Source organism: Drosophila elegans, unplaced genomic scaffold (assembly GCF_018152505.1).
Source record: "Drosophila elegans isolate 14027-0461.03 unplaced genomic scaffold, ASM1815250v1 contig_149, whole genome shotgun sequence".
Taxonomy (NCBI): domain Eukaryota; kingdom Metazoa; phylum Arthropoda; class Insecta; order Diptera; family Drosophilidae; genus Drosophila; species Drosophila elegans.
This window is the reverse complement of record NW_024545513.1, coordinates 17,143,720-17,165,437: the sequence shown is the minus strand read 5'-3', so window position 1 is coordinate 17,165,437 and position 21,718 is coordinate 17,143,720. Positions and strand designations below refer to the sequence as shown.

At 37.5% G+C, this 21,718-nt stretch overlaps 1 protein-coding gene across 1 annotated transcript; it reads right to left on the bottom strand.

The window, feature by feature from the left end:
• Positions 1-22: 22 nt before the first annotated feature.
• LOC108144872 (small G protein signaling modulator 2) lies at positions 23-21,009 on the bottom strand. The gene is made up of 9 exons (XM_017270028.2): positions 20,496-21,009; positions 7,994-8,444; positions 7,120-7,339; positions 5,665-6,388; positions 4,474-4,797; positions 2,708-3,765; positions 1,726-2,030; positions 1,387-1,664; positions 23-1,320 (listed from the first exon to the last, which is right to left on the bottom strand). The coding sequence occupies exons 1-9, from the start codon at positions 20,512-20,514 to the stop codon at positions 1,232-1,234; spliced, it is 3,468 nt and encodes a 1,155-aa protein (XP_017125517.1). The 5' UTR covers positions 20,515-21,009; the 3' UTR covers positions 23-1,231.
• Positions 21,010-21,718: the final 709 nt, after the last annotated feature.

Genomic DNA, 21,718 nt, shown 5'->3' with positions numbered 1-21,718 from the left:
ATATTTATATTGTGTGGGGGTGTATATATATATATATTTTTTTTTGTATTTGTAATTGAGATAAAGTGGAGCCGAGGTATCGTCTACCTCTTGTTTGTCCGGGGAAAGGTACATTTACAAAGAGTATAATTAAGGTATAAAGATATAGTAATCCACAACATTTATACTCGGTGTAGAGAGAGAGATCACACAGTGGGGAAAAATAGATATATGTACGTATGCAATGACTTTGCTTTGTAAATATATGTATATAAAAATAATATACAATTAAATGAAAATGGAACTCGGTTTGGCCTGGCAGCTTATATAGATAATAGACACACAAGATCCGACCATATATGCCGTGTATATATGGTTATTTAAGGGTACTCGACTTATTGTTGACTTGATTGTTACACACAATTGGATACATTTCGCTGGTACAGAGTTTAGTTGCCTTTGGTTTGGTTTAGTTGGAAGTTGGGTTTTTCTTTGGACCGGAACTTATTGTTTAATATTCTCTCGATTAGCTATTTGTTGTGTGTACTTTTCTGTACTTATTAATATTTTCAAAGTGCGATTTACTAATACAGTTGTCCCCGATCAAAGATCTTTAATTTTTTAAACTTACTTAAAATAAATAATGATAGTTGATTTGAAATAACTGAGAAAAACGCACTATTCGTGTATATATATATATATATTGATAATTTGTTTTGCATTTTGATATAACGTGCTAATTACGTTGCCCTCTCCCGATTCTCTTTATATATAATATGTGTTCTCTGTAGGTAAAGCACACTGAAAACAAATCGTTCGAGTGCAAAGTGTGAATAACAGATGTCTATACAGTTGTATACGGATTTCATATATAATATATGATGTCATTCTTTTGTTCAGAGTCTTTTGCATTTGCATTTGCATTAGCTGCCCCTGTTTTCTGGTTTCCTTTATTTCTGGGGATATGCGCGAAGAGTTTAGGAAGAACTTACGTAGACATTAAAATACATTTACCAATTTTAGGATTACAGGTTACAGGTTCAGTTAGTGTTTTTTTTTGGGCTTCATACAATACAAATCTAGGTTAAATACTTTATAGCGACGACATCGATCGACACGTACTTATTGTTGGTTTGTTAATCATTCGCATTTTCGCATTTGCGATCTTATTGGGCTTCTTTGGTTAATACTTGGCAAACGAAATTTCGACTGAACTACGATCTACAATGGTGCAATCAATACGGTCATTACACTACTTGTTCTCGATGATCATCTGCAGTTGGAGGACCAGACTCCGGGCCAACTGCAGCACCGATTGGGCATTGTGACGTTCGGCCATTTCTGAAAAGTATATTTTATTAAATATTATATATTTAATATGCAAGAGATGTTTAATCATTAAGTCACCATTGAAGAACTTGATGACATCGGTGAAGTCCATGCTGTTGGACAGGATGATGTCGCGGTAGGTCTCCAGCAGGGCCAGGGCCAAAAAGAGGACGAAGTGGCCGGAGGCGATGTGCTTGGCCGCCCAGATCACCTCCCAGGTGGCGAAGACGTCGTCGTAGACGAGCTCCCTCTTGAAGTCGAGCAGGAACCAGCGGTAGCAGAAGTAGAAGTGCGTGTAGTCGCCATTCGAGTCCATCAGGTCGTACATCTCCGAGTCGAGGATCTGTATGAGGGATCTGTATGGCACCAGTCATTAGTTCAACCGAATTATATAGCTAGTTATGATATTATACCCACCGCATGTTCGCAAAGTGCATGTCCATGGCCCCGCCGCTGGGGAAGTTCTCGATCATGCGCTCCATGAGCTTGCAGAAGCAGCTGTAGCTGAGCGACTCGTCGTCGAAGATGACCAGGAGCGGAGCCACCAGGTCGCACATGCCCTGCATGTAGCCCACGTCCAGGTGCTCCCACACGTACGTGGAGATCACGTTGCGCAGCTTGTCCAGGTTCTCGTTGACGAAGTACCAGTAGTTCCTGTCGCACCGCTGCACATCCTTCTCGATCCGGTGCAGATTGAGGCCAAACTGTTCCAGCAGTTCGCTCTGCAAGAGGGAGGTTTGAAATGAGGATATTACAATGGCAAATAAGAGTGAACTAAAATAGATGCTTTAAATGTCTTGAAGGTCATTACAAGGTAAATATTACGTATACGCTAAATTTAACTATTGCTAAATTATTTTAAATAAATTAAATCAAGGGACGGATTATCAAGAATTTTTTATAAATGATTTAAAACAATCATATTAAATTATTTATACGCTCATAAAAATAATGAAATGGTTAATTAAAGCATTTCCAAAAATAATTTAAAACAATTATATTACGTATACGCCCATTTAAACAACTCTTTTGATAGGAAATTCTAATTTATATTTCAACTAATCATTGTTGACTAATTTGAAGGATCACATAAAACATAATTAAAGTATATCTAAAAGTGTTTCAAAACAAACACATTACGTATACGCCTAGGTGAAAACCTTTTGGAGTGCAAACTCCGACTATTTTTATTGTAAATAATTCTTGTTAAAATGTCTTTAAGTAAATTTTACTATTCAAACGATAAAACGATAAGAATAATTAAAGTAATGTTCGAAAACAATCACGTTACGTATACGCCCAATTGAACATCTTTTAAGTGGAAACTAGCAAGATTTGAATGAACCTTGTCTTAAATGAGGTAGAGATAATGCCATCAAATTGCTGGCCAACTACTCACACTATAGACCCCACCATTGGAGCTGGCTGGCGAGGCGCAGGCGGACTTGGGCTGCTGCAGGGCATCGAGATTAACGGCAGCTGCACCGCCGGATTCGCCAACCTGCTCCTCCACGGGTGACATTTGGCCGCCCTCTTCGGCCTTGGGACTCCGCTCCCAATGGGTTATGTCCACGGATGCCTTGGTGATGATGACAGCCGCCGTTTGTTGCTGTGCCAGCGGTGGCGGTGGCGGTGGCTGCTTCACTGCATCCTCATCCTCCGGCAGCTGCAGATCGTCGGCACTCAGATACTCCGGACTGAGGACACTGCGGGTGTCGCGGGTGCCACCCGGACCCACTGTCTCGTACGAGGAGGCTGTGGAGGTCGAGCTGGTCGGCTCTGGATTTAGCTGATCCTCCTGCTGCTCCTCCTGCTCCTCCTTGGGCTTGCCACCCTCCAACTTCTTTTCATCCTCCTCATCCTCCTCCTGCTCGTCCAGCTCATTGAAGTTATCGCCTTCGTCGACATGCCCCGAATCCGTGCTGGTCTTCATTGCCCTGGGAATGGGCTTGACACTCAGGTGATTGCCACTCGATTGGCATACCACCTGCTGTTGCTGCAACTGCTGCTGCTGCTGCTGCTCATCGAACTCCAGATCACCGGGATCCGATATATCGGAGATGTCCTCGAACACCTCGTTCTCCAGTTCGCCGCCCGCCTCGAGATCGGCTGCCCGCACGGTCCGTTCGTTGCCGGAATTGCTGCCGGAACTCAACTTGGCCACCGCCCGGGCGGTCTTTTCCTTCTCCCGCTGCTGCACAATGGCGTCCACCGCCAGCCACTCGCTCATCGTCGTCTCGTAGTAGTGCTTGCACGTCTCGTCCTGCTTCCGGCGATCCTCCGCGGTGGAGCCGAAGGCATAGTGGCCCAGCAGATAGGGCCACACCTCCTGCCGCAGCTCTGGCTGCACGCCACCGAAGTAGACCAGGCGGTAGAACTCCGTCGCATTCTCCAGGACTCCATCCACGTTCAGGAGCTGCCAGCGCTCCTTGGTCAGACCCTCCTCATCCGCTTTCACTGAAAGAGAAAATGGGGAAATTGCGCTTCAGTTGAACAATTAAACAAATAAACAATTTACTTAATACTTAAAATAAATGTATTTCTTACGGTTTCTAAAATACATTTTAATTCAACAAAAAAATCGAAATTCTTTAGTTAACTTACGACTTACGAAAATGTGTTAAGTTAATGTTGTTCCTTTAACATTAAAAAACATTAAATTTTAAATATACATAATGAGGGTCAACATTATTGGAATCAATTTAAGCTTAGAAATGAAACCCTTAACTAAAAACAATAAATTATTTGAATGAAAAGATGTGGTCAATATAAAAAATAGATTACAAAAATGTTGGTTAGCTTTAAAATTTGTAATAATTTGTCATTTTACGGCAATTACCTACAAAATATTTTGAATTTCAATTTAACCAATGTAATGAGCTATCAAAATGGAAACCACTTTAACATATCGTAAGAATTTAAACAAAATTTATGTGGTCACATTTTGAAACTATTATAAATATGTACAAAATATTTTATAGCTAAAAATAATATATTTTTTTATTTTTAGTGACTTGATTATTTAATATGTTATGTAGTGATAGGTTTTGACCGACTCAAGGTCTCAAAAAAAAACAAATAAAAATATTATAAATATAGGCAGAAAAAATGAGTATAAATTTAAGTATGATTAATATATGGCATTGTTGGGTATTGTCAACTCACTTTCCGGCGTAATTCGGCCGTGGACCAGGCCGGACAAGTGGGTGCGCACCGTGGAGAGGTGGCGGCAGTAGGCCAGCCAGCCGTAGAAGGCCCTCGAGATGATCTGCCTGCGCATCGTGGAGCAGACCATCTCAATGCTGGTGCTCTGCGCCTGGAGCAGCTGCTGCTGCTGCTGCTGGTGGAGGAGCAGCGGCGACTCCAGCGGGAACTGGTCGATGGAGAGGCTCTTGTTGGAGCAGTCGCTGCTGCCCGTTGTGGAGCAGCTGCTCAGCTGTGCCCGACGCGGAGTGCTCCGCACAAAGTCCAGGATCGAGTGGGTGGCAGCTGCAAGGGGGAATCACAATTTGGCAAGGTTAAACAAATACTCATGTCTTAAATATGAGTATACAATTTCAAGGATATGACTGTTAAAGCAATCTTATTGAAAATTTTTGGCACAAAATCTGAAAGTCACATTTTGTATCGCAAATTTTTTAAGAACTTAGTTAGGGCAGCGTTATATATAATTATTGTAAAATAGTAAACTTACTGATAACAATTTAATGGTTTTATCGCGATTTTTTAGAACACAAACAATTCATAATAACATTATATATGTAGCAATAAGACACATAAAAACAACTTATTGTTAACTCTTACTTGTTTCGTTTTTGTAAGAATTTTAATCAATCCAAATTAGGAAAAATAATCTATTTTAATAGATATTTAAAAAATAAGTATACTAAAAAGCACTGAAGAGTTTTAAATATTATATTCTGAATCTATTTGTTTGAATTACCTAAGTCATAGGAATACTAGTGTACTGTACAAAAAGTGTATTCTAATTGCAGATCTATGGTTTCATAGTTTACCATCGACATGAACTTTATTTTTTGAAGTGCATAAATGAAGCGTATTAATAGTTTAAAGCAACGAACTAATTAATTAATTAACTGAATTACTCTAATGTATTTACTTACTGATTTTGATTTAAGAAACTTGTTAAGTCATTTCTTTTTATCAACCTTTAGAATTTTAATTTACAAAGCAAACAAATCGAAAATTAATAGCAAAATTATTGAAATAACAACTAATTGGTATGGGTCAATTGATTTTGTGGCTGCTACAAGTGCATGATTTTTGAATGAACGTGAAACAGAAATAAATATTATTTCCGCTTAATGATTTTCAGTTTGCATTTCGCCCACTCACCGAACTCCTCGTGGCGACTTTTGCTGACGATGCGGAAGACGTAGTCGATGGGCGTCTCGTCCACGGACTCCATGACCGACGGCAGGATGCGACGTCGCATGCTGCGGGGCCAGAGGAACATCTTGCCGATGCCTCGCTGCGACCAGAGCGGCGGATCCAGTTGGCCGTGCGGCAGGAGACCCGTTTCCAGGCAGCTGAGAAACTGCTGCATGTGACCGCCCTCGGGAAAGTGGATCGGCGGCCGCTGGACACCGTCCTGACCCACCAGGATGACGGTGCCGCCACTGTCCTCGCCGCGACTCTGGTGGCAATGCACATAGACGATCTCGTCCACGTTGATGTTCAGCGCGTACGCCCAGAAGGCATCCTTGTCGATGTCCTCCGCCTCCTCCGTCTCGTTGTAGCCGTTCATCAGCTGATTTGGGGTCCACTTAATGGTCAGCGTCTGGATGTGCTGGTGCAGACTGAGATAGCCGGGCATCGGTTCGGCCACATCCTTGGGCAGCACCTGCACATTGTTCTTCCCGTAGAGCAGCGTGGCCTTGGCGTTCTGGTGCAGCGACTCCACGTAATCCTTGGCCACGCTGGCCGAGGCTATCGACTTGAAGGACCCACTGCTCGCCTCGTCGGTGCTGGTGTTCAGGCTCCGCTTGAAGTTGATGATCGCCGGACGGGAGCAGGTCGACGAGGAGCGACGGCACGAGCTTATCCGATGGCGTTGCACCTGTTTTGTAAGGGTACAACACTCAAAAACTTAATACACATTTAACACCAAAATAGTTTATGTCATTTAGGCATGATTTGTGAAGGTTCTGGTTATCATACATTCCAACTTTTCGAAAACACAAATAAACAATCAATCAATGAACCTGATTTCCAGAAATAATTACATAAATGTTTTAATACACAAATAATAACCAAAATATTTTATGTCATTGTGCCCGATTTCTCAGTGTCATGTTAAGGTTTTGGTTAAGTAAACTGCCAGAGAAAGTTGAAATACACTTAAACAATCAATCAATGCACCTGTTTTCAAGGAAAAAAAAAAATTTGAATTCTCATTTAATCTCAACAAAATTCGTAGCATTAAGGTTTAATTTCTGAATGTCACGTTAAGGTTATAGTTTCCAATCAGTCAGAGAAAGTAAGCATCAAGGTTTTTCGAAAATTGGGGTTACAGTCAGGGCTTTTTGCACCAAATTTGTGAAAAAAGGAAATTTTTCAGCTCTATTGAATATTTGATGATATTTTCAATGTGGCATGACATTATAAGTCTTGATCAGGTTTTTTTGATAGTAAAACCGAATTTTGTTTTAGTTTGTTTAGATTTATTCTATTCTTACGCTGGAAATGTAAAATATATTTTGCTAAATATCATATTAAATTAAATTAAAAATATTTTAAATGTAGTTAAATCCTTTTAGTATGAACAGTTAAATAAAAAATCCCACTCACAAGTTCATCTGCATGCGGATCGGTCCAATAGTGATCGGCTGTCTTGGCCCGTGTGAACTCCAGGGCACAAGGACCCACCAGCAGGGAGCTCAGGATGGATCCATAATCCGGATCGGCCACCAGCGAGTCGCGGTCGTAGAAGCTGCTGGCATTGCTCACCAGATACTCGATGATTTTGGTGAGTCGCTTCTCGTAGAGAGCCAATCGAATCCACAAATATCTAAGGAGTACAAGTAAACATACCATTAAAACAAAAGAATTAATCAATTTTAATTTAATTGCATAGAATTAAATATATTTTAGGTTGATTTTTGAAATGCATTTTACATTTTTAGTATTAAACATTTATTTATTTAACTGGCAGTCTTAGTGCTAAAAATATTATTGTTACTGCAGCTGCCTTAAGAATTTAATTTCTTATTTATATCCCACAAAAACTATAGGAAAAATTAAATCCTGTTTTTTTTGTAACATTTTGAAATGACTAAAAATAAGTTTTTTTTTTAAAAATGTCCGTTCATATGTGTTAATAAAAAATCAAAAAACTTAATGCCAGAATTAAATACAAAAATTCATGGAATATTAATTGAAATTAATTCTATTTAAAGTTTTATAATAAAATCTACAAATAAGGAACTCTAAAAATTAATTTTTACATTAAAAAAAAAACAAGTTTCAATTTACAATTTAAAAATTAAATATTTCAATATTAAAAAAAACTGAAATTAATTTTATTTAAAGTTTTATAATAAAATCTACAAATAAGAAACTCTAACAATTAATTTGTATAATAAAAAAAAGAAGTTTGAATTTACAATTTAAAAATTTCAAAAATTAAATATTTGAATATTTGAATATTAAAAAAAAAACTCACTTCATGCTGGCCAGGGACATGCTGGAGGTGCTGGCACTGACGCTGATGGAGGCGGAGGCGGAGGACGAGGTGGCCGCCACACAGGTGCCGGCGGACATCGAGTTGCTGCTACTCTTCTTGAGCATCGGCGGCCGCTGGAAGCTGTCGCTGCTGCTGGAGGACCGCTTGCTGGGATCACTGGCCTCGATCTCCTGCACCAGCTTGCTGATGTGCTCCGCCTCCGGGCAACTCTTGGCGATCTTGTGCAGCAGCGCCGTCGTCGAGGAGGTCTTGAACAACCCCAAGGCCCGCCGGCGAAGTCCCTGACTGAGACAGGCCTCCACGGCGCCGCAGAGCGAGGTCACCGAGCTGCTCTCCTCGTGGACGAACTTCTTGGTCACCGCCTCCTCCATCAGCTGCTTGACCTCCTTCTTTACGCTGGCTATCAGCCGCTCCTTGTAATCGGAGCCATCTGTACAAAATATGAAATATATTATTATACACCCAAAAAAAAACTATTGATACATGAATTTAAAGCCATTGCGTAAAAACAATTTCTTAATAAGATGAGAATTATAATAATACCACGAAAGTATCAAAGTAAAACATAACTTAACTTAACTTTTTAACTCTTTTGTATAGAATCATACTTAAACACTATATAATACTGTCAGTAGTTTATTTTTAAGACACACTAATTAAAACTAAGCTTAGAAATCAGCAACAATCCTGCAATTTCTTTAAAAAATTAATTGATTAAGAAGTATGAAATATTTAGAAATATGTATATTAGCTGTGAGTTAGTTAAAAATAGTCATTCATTATAGCTTACTTCCCTTTATTAATTACTTTAAATATAAATACCAATGTAAAATTGTTTTTCAATAACAAAATATTTGAACAAAACGACTTGACCAAAATGAACATTTTTTATAAAGTAATTTTTGAATATAAATGTTAAGTAATTTATCAATGTCTAAAATGTGTCGCAAAAAGGTAATCATTTTTATCATAACAACGTAGATAGACATAAAATCGCACTGATAAAACTAATCTTATCTATATTTATAAAGGTCATCGGTGACTTATAGTAAATAAATGTATTGCGATTTACTTTGAACACTGGTTCATGTCTGGGAATTCAGTTGAAAATTAATGTATTTGAATATTAATGTATTCGAACGCCACGAGTAATTTGAGTAATTTAATGAATATATAAAAAGTTCTGTTTGACAAACCACTGCCATTACAGTTCGCATGAAAAGTAAACCCCGCCGGGTGTTAAAACGAAATCACAGCGACGACGCCCAGTAAACATTGTTCCCTCTGCACCATATCCTGTACGTTCCGTATGTCCTGTATACTGAAGTCCTGCCGTCTGAAATCCAATATGTCCAACATGTGTTCTCTGTCCCCCCACGAACACTATCTATCTTCCCCAATCCAAAATGCTAATGGCATTTGCACTCAAAACTCACGATGGCCTCCGGCCACGTATAATTTCATTTTCATTAATTGTTTTCCATTTGGAGCGACAGCTAGGCATATCCGTGGGTTGACCAGTTTGCCCGTTTGCCAGTTGGCCAGATACAAGTACAGATACGGATACACTCACAGATCCACCGGGATGACGAATGATGAATGATGGTTGAGGGACTTGGTTCGAAATGGAAATATATGCAGATGGAATGGCAAATCGATGGACAGGTAATAAAACTAGCCAATGCAAGACCATAAATAAACGGAATTTATGATCCCGAGATGGAATCTACATATTTAACGAGAGATTCTAAAGGTTATAATTTTAGGGTTTAACTGTCATATGCTTTAAATATTATTTCACCCAAATAATTCAAAAAAATATATCATATCAAATATTTCCATTTAATTATAAATTCTTGTTAATAATTATTAATATAATTTGATTTAACGACAATAAATTAGCTAGATCAGGATTTTTTAAATACCCGTTGGCGAACAATAAATAAATAATATAAAACTGTAAAAAGTTTAAAAAATAAAAATAAATTGGATTGTACAGATAAGGCTTTAAAACGACAATAGAAATATTTAGAGCAATTAAAAGCTATTCTTTTTGGTTATTAATATACAAAATTGGAAGATCTATAAAATTAAAGTCAGCTTAATAAATAATTGAGAACAAAGTTTGGCAAAAAATAAAACATATTTGTTGTATAAAGAAAAATCGTTTTCATCCAAAAAAAAAGGACGCCAAGAATACGAAATACATTTGGAATAAATAAAAAAAAGAAACTATTTGTTATATAAGAGAACATCCGCATTGTTAAAAAAAATAATTCCAGAGTACGTAACACATATCGAAGGGATAATAAAATATACATGTTACATATTTGTTGTATAAGGGAAAATCAATTTCGTCAACAAAGGAGGTAATGAAATATTTAATACATTTCGAATATCCTTATTAGGGATCGTAAAAAAGCTGCATCAATTTCCTATCAAATCGAATGTGAAATGGATGTTGGTTTTGGGGTTTCCCGGATGCACTTCCCACTGGCAATTTAATGGCCCGCCGCCCGCTGAGCTGGGTTCATTATTCTGGCGATGGATGTGGATGTGGATGTGGATGTGGCCATGGATGACGATGTGGGTGTGGATGTGGATGTGGATGTGGATGTGGATGTGGATGTGGATGGGTGGACTGGGACTTGGACTTGGACTCGATGTGACCAAGGGGTTGGGGCCTTAAATGTGGCGACAACAAAGTGCTGGCTGTCTGGAACGCCGACCGCGTTGTCGCCATTCTGTGTCCTTGGAGGGGGATGCCAATGGATGGCAGTGGGTGGTTGTGGGTGGCCCCACTTTAATTGCTGCCCTTTGTTGCACAATTTGAATTTTGCATTCGACACTTGTTGTTAGTTTTCCATCTGCTTTCCATTCTTTGCAAGTAATTAGCATTTAAATGGTCGCACAGCACGGGGGTCCTTGGAAAATAAGTTTTAATAACTCCATTCGCCCCCTCATCAGCCGGGAAATGCAAATATGCTGGAAGAAAGTTTATCACTCCTGCTATTTGCCATTTGCTATTTGCCATTTGCTATTTGCTGTTCTGCTGATTTGTTTATTTTGTTTTTTTGTTTGCCTGGCCTCCATTGGCGAGGCCAAACGAAAGTAAATTATACAAGATACTCAGATAATTGCACAGAGCATGTACATAAACAAAGTGTCTGAATGGGAAATAAAAAACTTACTCATACATTGACTTTGAGTATTTGTATTAATAATTTCTGGAGTGTTCACTCCAGAAGAACGAACTGTTCGAAATAAATATTTGTGAGACATTTTTTTTTTTTTTTGTACTGCTCTTCGGCTCTATCGATATTGACATTGGCCACGGAGCAAGTTGAAAACCCATTGGGAATTTAGCGACCAGCCGGAGAAGCATCATCAATACCAAAGTGATGGAAAGGGGGAGGGGCGGGCCCTGGGGGGTGTAGGGGGAGGTCACCTCCACCATGACCTTGATGAGCTTGGCCAGCGACTATCCCGCCGGGAGATGCTGTAGGTCAACACACAAACACACACACACACACACACAATGAGAGGTGAAAGCAAGCCATAAAAGCAATCTTTAAAGAGAAAGTAAAATTGGTACATTACCTACCACATTCATTTAACTGTTTACATGGCTCACAATTTGTTAATGCTTCAATGAATTACTTGGAAAATATATACCTTATGCTTTCACTTAACCATATATTTACTTTGAAAAAAAATGTAACGTTTTGCTATTATCAATGAATCAACTGGAAATTAATAACTGGAAATAATAAAATTCAATGAAACAACTAGAAAATTTAACCAGCTTAAAACATGATCAACATGTTGAAATTTCAATAAATTGACTATAAATCATTAATAATTTTTAAATTAAAAGGGTCTCTTTCAAATCTGCTAGCAGTTTTAATTACTTCAAATTGCTACACTTTCGAGTGCGCACTTAGCGTATGGGTAATCAATCAATTGGGCAAAAGAAAGCCAAAGGCAAAAAGTCGTTTTAGAAGCTCGTGGCAAATAAAATAGGGAAACTCCTGACCAACAGAATCCCGCAGCTCCTCAAGAAACTTTATCAATTATCCAGAGAACAATCAAGAGCGAAATTTGCGGCAGTGAAAATCAATTTCAGTTTCTCCCAACTTCTGGCAACCTGGGGAACTAAGGGGAGGGGGGAAGGGAAGGGGAAGGGGAAGGGCAAATGGCAGGTCCTTCGTCCTGCGAGAGAGTCCTCTTCCTGCAATCGTAAATTCATTTGGCCCACCAAATGGCAATTGATGGCTTAAACAGGCTCAATAACCATTTTGGGCCATACACACGCACACGCACACACACACACACACCCAAGGCCAAAACTTAATTAAGGGGAAAAGCGGAAAATGTGGAAAATCGGGGCGACCGTTTGGTTGGCTATTCCCAGTCAGCAGCATTTTTAAAATAAAACGTTTCTATTTTCATCAGGCCAAAATCTTTTGCGGTTCGCTGGTCCGCATTTTGTTCGTCCTGCTTTTCGATATTTATTTTGATGCGGACACGGTTATAGATGTTGCATGGCTTTGGTTTAATGCGGCTTTTCGGCGTAATTTCGGTTTTATGATCCTGAACCGATTTTTTTTTTTGCGACACTTACAAAGAGTTATGGCTACATAAATGGTTTTTCCTTAAATTAAATTGAAGAAGTGTTCGGCTTGTATTTTAGGCTTAAAGTGTGATTTTTTGGCTACATTTATTCATTATTTTGCAAATACTTCTTTAGGAAATACACAGATAATATAAAAAAATCGTTTTACCAAACAACTATGATAAAAGTCTGAAGGGAATCTAGCAAGCAAATATATTTTTTTAGCTGAATTTCACAAACAAATTCAAAGCCCTTCTTCAGGGCACACAACATTTTAAAATGGCTTTTAATGGCATATTGGTTTCATTCCTACAACCTTTTCTTCTGGATATATCTACATATATATATATATATATTTATTTCAGCTTGAATGTACCTTCATTGTACAACCTTTTTTATCTAAAATCAAAATCTAGGCACATGGGTGCAGAAACATTCACCAAACGACTTGTGAGTTTATCCGTCTGAAAACTATTTTTATGGAATTAGGATAAAGACTTAATTGGACAAAAGGCAAAGACAATGGCATAGAGAGAAAGTTCTGAATCTGCAATAAAATCCGTCTCCAATCCACTCATACAAATAAATGTATTTATTTTGATTTTAGAATATTACTATTACCGGCACTTTAGATTTATGCAATTTTATTAAAAACGGAACATAAAATGTTTTTATTTAATTCCTAAATGTTTATGTTTTTGGCATCAAACATTTCTGTACTAATTGTTAAATTCGTTTTAAGCCATTTCAAAGCTTAGCCATTTATAACGACTTATTTAGTTAAAATTGATAAAAACTTTTCTTATATTTATATTTATTTTATGATCCATTTTTGCTGAGTATACATGTGTTGATTGCTTTTTTTTTTGTGCGTGACATTTTGGCTGCTTCTGCTTTCAATTCATTTGGTTGTTTTCTGTGTTTTTCGGGTATTGCTATCTCGCAGAAAGTGTAGAAACAAACACCCGCTTAAACAGATAACTAAATCAACATGCACACACATATGTACATATGTATGTTATATGTTTGTATGTGGGCATGGGGAGAAACTGCGACATTAATTACAGTCTAATGTTTTGTACATATTGTGTATATGTTGGCCCCAACACGCAAACTGCATTAAGTGTTGCTGTTCGCATTTGTGTAGACCGCAGCCAGACCGAAGAAAAACTTTGACTCGATTTCCCCCAGGAATGGGGAATCGAAGTTTTTGGGGGGAAACCCTTAATTGAACGGAATCGGGGCGAGAATATATATATGAGACCTCAGACGCTCTTTAATAGCGTCGTATCTTTGCCTATATTCCAACTTAACAAGGAAAGCTTTATTGCCTTAATCAATAACAATACACTTCTGCCTGTTGATTGTAAAATAAATATAGGTAAACAAATATTTACTGAATAACAAACTTGGAAAAAAAATTGGAAACACAACCAATCTTAACAAAATACAGTTATATTGTCACAATAAAAAAACAACTAATTAATCTACATGGAAAGCATATAAATTAGATTGAAGATGAGAAATTTAAAAGAAAATATTCTAAGAAATACCTTTTCATAAATAAACAGAGTCCACTGCATAAACTCGAAAAGAATCATATATTTCCTTCTTTTTATAAAAAGAAACTTAATATCCGCATTAAAAGCGAACTCTGTGAAATGCGTGTATATTTTGCTTGGCTCAATAGAATGTCAGAAAAAAAGGATATTCTGCAGTTTAGCCATGAAAACCACCATGAAAATGATATTCTTTGACACAGTTCAATTCAATTGCATTAAATTAAAAGAAAATACTGATTAATTTAAGTTAGTTAAAATAAAATTGAGGAATTTTATTAAAAATAGTATTGTATTCAATAAGTTAAATATTGCAAATATAATAATAATTATTACATTTCTCTAAATCTATATAATTATACTTTTAAGCAAATTGCTTATTTGCTAGCATCTTGTAATTTCAGTGAAAATTGTAATAGAGTATCCCGATATGGGTGAAGCCCATAGAATTTGTGTGCATACACTTCTTTGGAAAGAGATTTTAGCGCGGTGAAAATTGTTAGTAAAGAGGGATAATCCAGGGATTCTTCTCTGTAAAATTCGTTCAGTTTTTCGGTTTAATAAAATGCCAACGATGGAATTCTTCTTTGCCGTAAGGCTGTGTGGCTTCTCGAGGCTCAACGCGAGAGTTGCTCGCCCACACAACGAAAAAATGCAATTTGTTGGACTATGCAATTAAAATTATATGCACTGGGTTTCACGCGCTTAACAGCCACCGACCCCAACCCCGCCCCGCCCCGCCCCACCCCTTCTCCACTGACCCCTGAACTTTGCGCCGATTCGCCTTCTGTTCGCTGAGTTGAGAAGAAAAAAAACTTGCAGTTTTTCCCATCGCCGTGGGCGTTTTTCCAGTCAAGTCCTATGCAAAGCAAAATGTGCATTTAAGCAGCTTACGCAGGACGCAGAACGCAGGACTCTCGAACGGGGGATGCAAAATGGGGGAAAGGCTGTTGTGCAATTTGTGCTCGCACAAGCAGGAAAACGAGAAAAACAGGAAAACGAGGAAAACTCTGGCAAACAAACACTGGACATAACGGAATGCCTAATTAGGCCGAGTTCCATGAAGATAGAAATTTTCCATTTACCCGCATTTTCCATTTCGAACGCATCAAATGCAGGTAGAACAAAGGTCAGAGGGTCGTGCATGTGTCATGTTGCTAAATGGTTGACACAGATGGATAGATAGATGCAGAACCCACAAAAAACGATACCCGACTTTTGGCCTTTGATTTCAACTGGCTAAATCGTTCGGACTGCCCGGAAAAGTACACAACAATTTCGGTGATATTTCATTTGCAGCACAGTGGATATCGATTTTTAGATATTCCACTCGAACAACGGTTTTGCTACCCAACTCAAAGTCGACAAGAATTTTAAATTCATCGATATGGCATGTGAATAATAAAAACTTTCACAGAAACAACTTGTCATTAGTTTTACCCAATTACTTTGGCAATTATTCAGGTTTTGTTGCTCTAAATTGCATTAGTAGATTGGTTTGAAAAATTAATAATTAATGAGCTGTCCTTTTTTTTTTTTTAAAAACTTTGTTATTTGAGTGTACCTTTTTGTTAATATGGTATGTATGCTCAGATTTGTGGCATTTTTAAAATACATTTTTCATCGGATGCCCATCATCTGTCCATCCAACTATCAGTCCAAAAAAGAATGGCCAAGCAATGCGATTGCTTTTCAAGGCATTTGATTGACATTCAGGAATGCTTCTCTTTGAAGAACTTGGCATACTTAGCACCCGCCCCCTTTTTTTTCTAGGACCAACTTTCGGGGCAAATTCGAATAAAAAAGGGGACAACTGGCGAATCTGGCGAGGGTCTTGCCACGAAAAGAGCTATTGAAAAGGGGGGACTGAAAAGTACAGGCTGACATGAAATTAATGATGACCAGACAGTGGATTTTTAATTTTGAAGGAGCCTAGCAGGAGCTTTAATATTAATGGCACTGACAGGACGCAGGGCATGCAGACACACGCACGTCAGGATAACGACTCTGGCGCTGACAGTAAGCCCCCACTTTGATGGCTTTGTCATGAAAGACAGAAGGACGTGCCACAAGTAGCATTCCAACATTATGGCACCAAATGTACCCTTCACACAAGGATTTTCACCTTGATTCGCTGCTCAAGGATTGCAAATTTAAGAGGCGGTTGTTAAGAGTTTTTGATGTGTTATGAATTTAACAGCTGATTGCTTAGGTTTCCTTCATACATATGTTATAATAATAAAGATGGATTCATATCATAAGGTATGAATTTGACAAATTTTAAAACGTAATAACCTGCACAACGTTTCTTTGCTTTTTTAAGATCTACAATTTGTTGTTTAGGCCTCCTTTCGATATATATTTAATATTTAATAAAATTAATTCATAGAATAAGGTTTTACTTCTTTAAATTTGAGGAATTTTAAATATTATCTGTGATTAATACATATTTTATCATTTACTAAAACAACATTTAAGCACAAAAAGGATATTAAAGCAATTGTAACAAATAAATTGTGTTAATAATTATTTAAAAGGTATATAAATTAAGCCATGACAAATGACTGCAAAACCATTACTAATTTAGTTCTTTAAGCCCTACCAACAAACAACAGTTAGTATTAGTAATTGGACAAACTTTGTTTAGGACTAGGATGTCCTTTAGTGCCAACATTGCCCCAAAGTCGCCGAGAAGTTGGCAATACTTTGAGGCCAGTGCTTTTGCACACACGTGCGCCACACAGACGCACGAGCACTCACACACACACACACACACACACACACACAGACACACACACACGCAGGACTTTCCATTTGACCTCTGTTACTTTTACTGTCAACGGGGCGTGCACGGTCGCAAGTCCTTTGGGGTGGACCAGCCCAATAGGCAACAGACAGACTTTCAAAAACCCATATGTCAATCACCTAAATTTGCACTTGTTGAACGGCAAATGGAACCATTAATTACTTGCATTTTTGCTTTTCTTATGGACTTGGGAAAAAAGTTCAAAAGTCTTTGAGAAAAAAGGATAGCCAATTAAACTCAATTGAAACTTAAAAAAAACATAATCTACTAAAATTAAAAAATATTTTGAAAAGTAATTTGTTTTTAAAATATATCATATCATCAGCAATTTTCTTTTTGTTAAGAATATTCAACAAAATGGCAAATCTATTCTTTTTTCCACATAAATATATTAGTTGAAGACTGTGACAAACTTAAAAAAAAAACATTTCAACTCTGGAACCTAAAATAATATTTAATGCAGACTTTTTAATAAAAGAAATATAAAGGACTACTGGATTTTCATTTATAAAAGTCAAACGGAAAACTCTTTCACAAAACGAGACACAAATCAAACAAATTGAATACGAAATAGTATAACAATCCTAGTAAAAAAAAAAGTTTTATATAACCAGTATATTGATTAAAGTATATTTATCATAAAACTTGAGTCCGACATTGAGCCAGAAGTCAACCAAGTCAAAACACTTGGAGGCCCACAGCTTACAGTTCACAGCTCACAGTCCACAGTCCACAGTCTACAGCTCATGGCTCTTGGCATTTAGCTAATACCATAATTGAGCAATTGATGATGGCCACATCATCATCAACAACATCACACCGCCATGCGGCCAAGTCCACGTCATCGTGAATGGAATGGAATGGAATGGATGGGCGAAATGGGGGTGGCAAGGCCGGCCAGGCGAAACATAAACACACGCCCACGTCTTGACTACTACGGCATTCCGAATGGCCGCATTTCGCTGCCACATCGATGCGACCAATCGGAGTTCATTCATAAAAGTTTTACGCCCGTCGTATCCCAGTTCATATCTTGGGGGAACCCCCGCTGCACGTAATTCCCAGAACTCCGGAGCACTGGACTTACGGACTGCTAACCAGGGACTCCCGAGAGTATAATGACCGAGCACAGAGCCACAGGATGCCCGTCTGGCGCATAAGATACCGATATCACTAGGCATTAAACAGCCGACCATATAAATCTAGAAACAGCCATGGAAAAAGCTAGACAAAAAACAACTATACTTTTATGTTTTAAATCCTTCGATTGCGATCGTTATATAGACGGATTTTAAAAATAAATGGATAAACACAACCAATATAGATGCAGGATATTTTCTAAAATTTATCAACAATTTTAAGATATTTTCTTAGATTTAAATTTTAATAATCAATATTAGTTCAATACATTTTAAAAGGCATGAGTGCAAAAAACTTAATGCCAGAAGTTATCACAGACTGCAAATAACATAAATATATAATTTAAAAAAAGAATATGTATTAAAAACTAAAAAGAAAATAACTGTTTGAGGTAGCTACGCTACGCTTAATAAAATTACAAAAGTTGAATATAAATCATAAAGCTTATTAACAAGACACTTGCTTGAATTTTAATAAAATAACAGCTAGCCTAACTAAAACAAAGTTAAACTAATTATTTCAAAATCATTTAACATGCTGTGAACACAAGAGGAAACATGGCCAAAAGGCCAAAAGTCAGGGCCAAACAGTAGCTGTTCAGCTTAATGAAATATAAAATGAAATGTTGAAATGATGAAATGATGAAATAAGGAAAGCAATTAAGCAAGTTTACCTGTTGTCTTAATCAAACTAAGAGCACTTGCTGTTGAGGCAAGACTTGTACTCCAACCACTAAAATGGAGCTTATCCCAAACGCAAACGTACAAGTATAAATTGTGCAAAAAGGACGAAAATAAAACAAAACGACCGTGCTAATGCCGTGTCCTTGACTGTGTGTGTGTGCCTTCCTAGTTAAAGCAGTTGCTTTGCATTGACTGGCAGGGATTAGGATTACCGGGAAATGCAGAAATTCTCCATCTGTGGATGGCCACAAAACCACGCACAACCCGGCCATCACCCACTTGGCAAAATCGTGCTGCCGTCCTGCACACCTGAATGAAATATATACATATACATTTGTATGGAGCTTTCATCGCTTTAGCCGATGCGCGCAGGCGGAGTCACGAAATTCTTGCGAAATTATGAAATATGAATGGCTATGGACGACTGCTGGAATGGACGACTTCTGGCTCACGTGTGCACATCCTTCACCAGGGTGTTCGTGTATCGTAGTTGCAGCAACAATTTTAAGGTGTGTTAATATAAAATATAGGGAACAAAGTTATAAGTTTACTTAAAGAGTCTCTACTCTAACCGTTGACTATTCGGGATTTTATGTGTGCTTTTCAGGGAAATAGCGTTCAAGAAAAAGGACCTTAATGCCCTCTAGATGGTTTTAAAGCTCATCTGTTATTTGTAATGTCAACCATTTGCTTAATTTAATTTAAAATAATTTATAATATTAAGTTCTTTTTGCAACAATGTTATATGTTTATTCATTTGCCTATATTTTTAATGTTATTCGGTATCATCGCTCTATAAATATTTGGCATACGTATTATTTGAACAAACAAAACTATGTCGTAAATTATGAATCATTGACATTATATTTGTATTAAAATTTCGCTGTACTCTTTGCTAAACAAACATTGTTTACCATTCGCAATAAATGAAAACTACGCCGTTGTGTTAAAGCAATAACAATGACAGCCAACGGGTTTAAATGCGTATTACCCATACGCCCCGTTGCCCGTGCTTAAAATTATTTAACTACAAGAAGTATTTAACATCCACATACTTTTGTAAATTACAAAAAATGATTTTAAAATCGTTCCAGTGCTAAAAACGTATTTGCTTTATTTATATAGATATAAGTGACTTTATGAAAATACACATTTTTAAGTATAATCTTAAATGTGTGAAATCAAGCCAATTGAAAAAAACTTTACAAATGTTAAATAATTCTTTAGAATAACAAGATAAATATACTTTGCTTAGGACTGTTAAGCTTGCGGGAATAAAATAATTAACAAGAAGAAAAATACATCAATCAAAAGAGAGATTTTTATGGCACGTAAAAATTAGTATAACATAATTTTTTCATGAAAAAACAAATACAAATTTACTTATTTAAGATCTTAAAATTGAGTTGTTAATTTGCTCGTATCTGGAAATTGGTTTTCAATCCACTTTTCAATAGCAGGTTGATTTACTTGTTTTAAGATTAAATTAGGCAATACTTTAGCTTTTTAGAGAGGACTAAATGGCGCTTTAAAATAAGTTAAGGTTGTTTTTTACGTGAAAAACATGCAGCTTAAAATCAAATAGAGGAAAAAGCCTTAGACACCCTGGCGTATAGACAGATAATTTTTGGGTTTTCTTTTTGAGGGGTGGGGTTAGGGGGGCGATCAGTTTTATTACCTGCACTGGTTTGCACCATTTCGCAGGAGAAGCGTTCTGGCTGCGCGTGGGCGTGTGTTTGGGAATTGCGGAGATTGCCCAAAGCTTTTCGCCGTAACTCCGGTCCTCTTCACGCGCGCGTAAAATGTATTTCGTAGATTTGTATTTGTTTTTCGTATGCCGACGCCAGCAGAGAGCAAAGTATCGCCTATGGCAGCCTGCGTTTTCCTCCTCGATTTTCCTTGCTATTCCTCGCTTTTCCACGCGTTTCCTACTCACATTCGCACAACTAGTTGCTGTCCTTTATAAATAATTTGGCTGCTGTAGCCGGTGTGGGGGGTGAGGGGGGTGGTTGGGCAGAGACGTTTGCCTGCCGCTCGCCCATCGGATTCACTAGCTCACCACTGACTCACTGACCAACTGAACACTGGTTAACCAAGAGCACTCAGCACAAAAAAAAAAACAAAACAGGGCCAGACACACTCGGCAGCAAGTCGGAGGTTTTCCCAGGCAGTGGCAGAGCGCGTCGTGTGCACCCGACCAACTCCGCAGTGAAACTGAAGCGGAAACTGAAACTGAAACCGAAATGGAAGCCGAAACGGAAGACGGCAACGGCAACATCGACGGCAGCAACATGAGCCTTGGCATCCAGCAACATCAGTGCAGACAGCAGGAATAGGAGCAACTACAGCAATTTTGCAAGGAGTATTACGCAAAAATACCCTAAAAACATAAAATTATACTTATTTTAAATTGGTTAAAAAAAGATAGATTTAGATAACAATCTTACGCCCGTTTTTTAAATTTTAAGTGATAGGACTAAAAACAAAAATAAAAAGTCCAAAGAACTACATATTACAAAAACTAAACTATATACATTACAAAAAATATGTTTTTTTGTTTAATTGATTAAAAATAAAAGAAGTTTTAGTTAACAATTAAGCTGCAAAATTGCACATGTTTACTCCGTTTAATAACATTGTCTTTATATTTTATTGTGCGAGTATATGAAATAGATTTGCAAAAAATTAAAAATAGTAAAAGTAAATAGTAAAGAAAAAGAAATACTGCATTGTGGAGCTTACGCTTTTACGGCACTTTATTCGGAAATCATTTGTGTACAGTGTAAAGTTTATATAAAAAACACTTTTTAGTTCATAATTATAGTATAAAAGATTTTCGTGTTTTTTACAACCAGTTCTGTTGAAAATAGCCAATTTCCGCTATGGCCGTGCCATCACTGA

What these genes read in the sequence shown, in the direction of transcription:
- LOC108144872 (XM_017270028.2), bottom strand. An exon ending in ATGTCCCTGGCCAGCATGAA is followed by an intron (nt 7,340 to 7,993) that starts GTGAGTTTTTTT and finishes TGTACTCCTTAG; the next exon opens with ATATTTGTGGATTCGATTGG. An exon ending in ATCCGCATGCAGATGAACTT is followed by an intron (nt 6,389 to 7,119) that starts GTGAGTGGGATT and finishes CTTACAAAACAG; the next exon opens with GTGCAACGCCATCGGATAAG.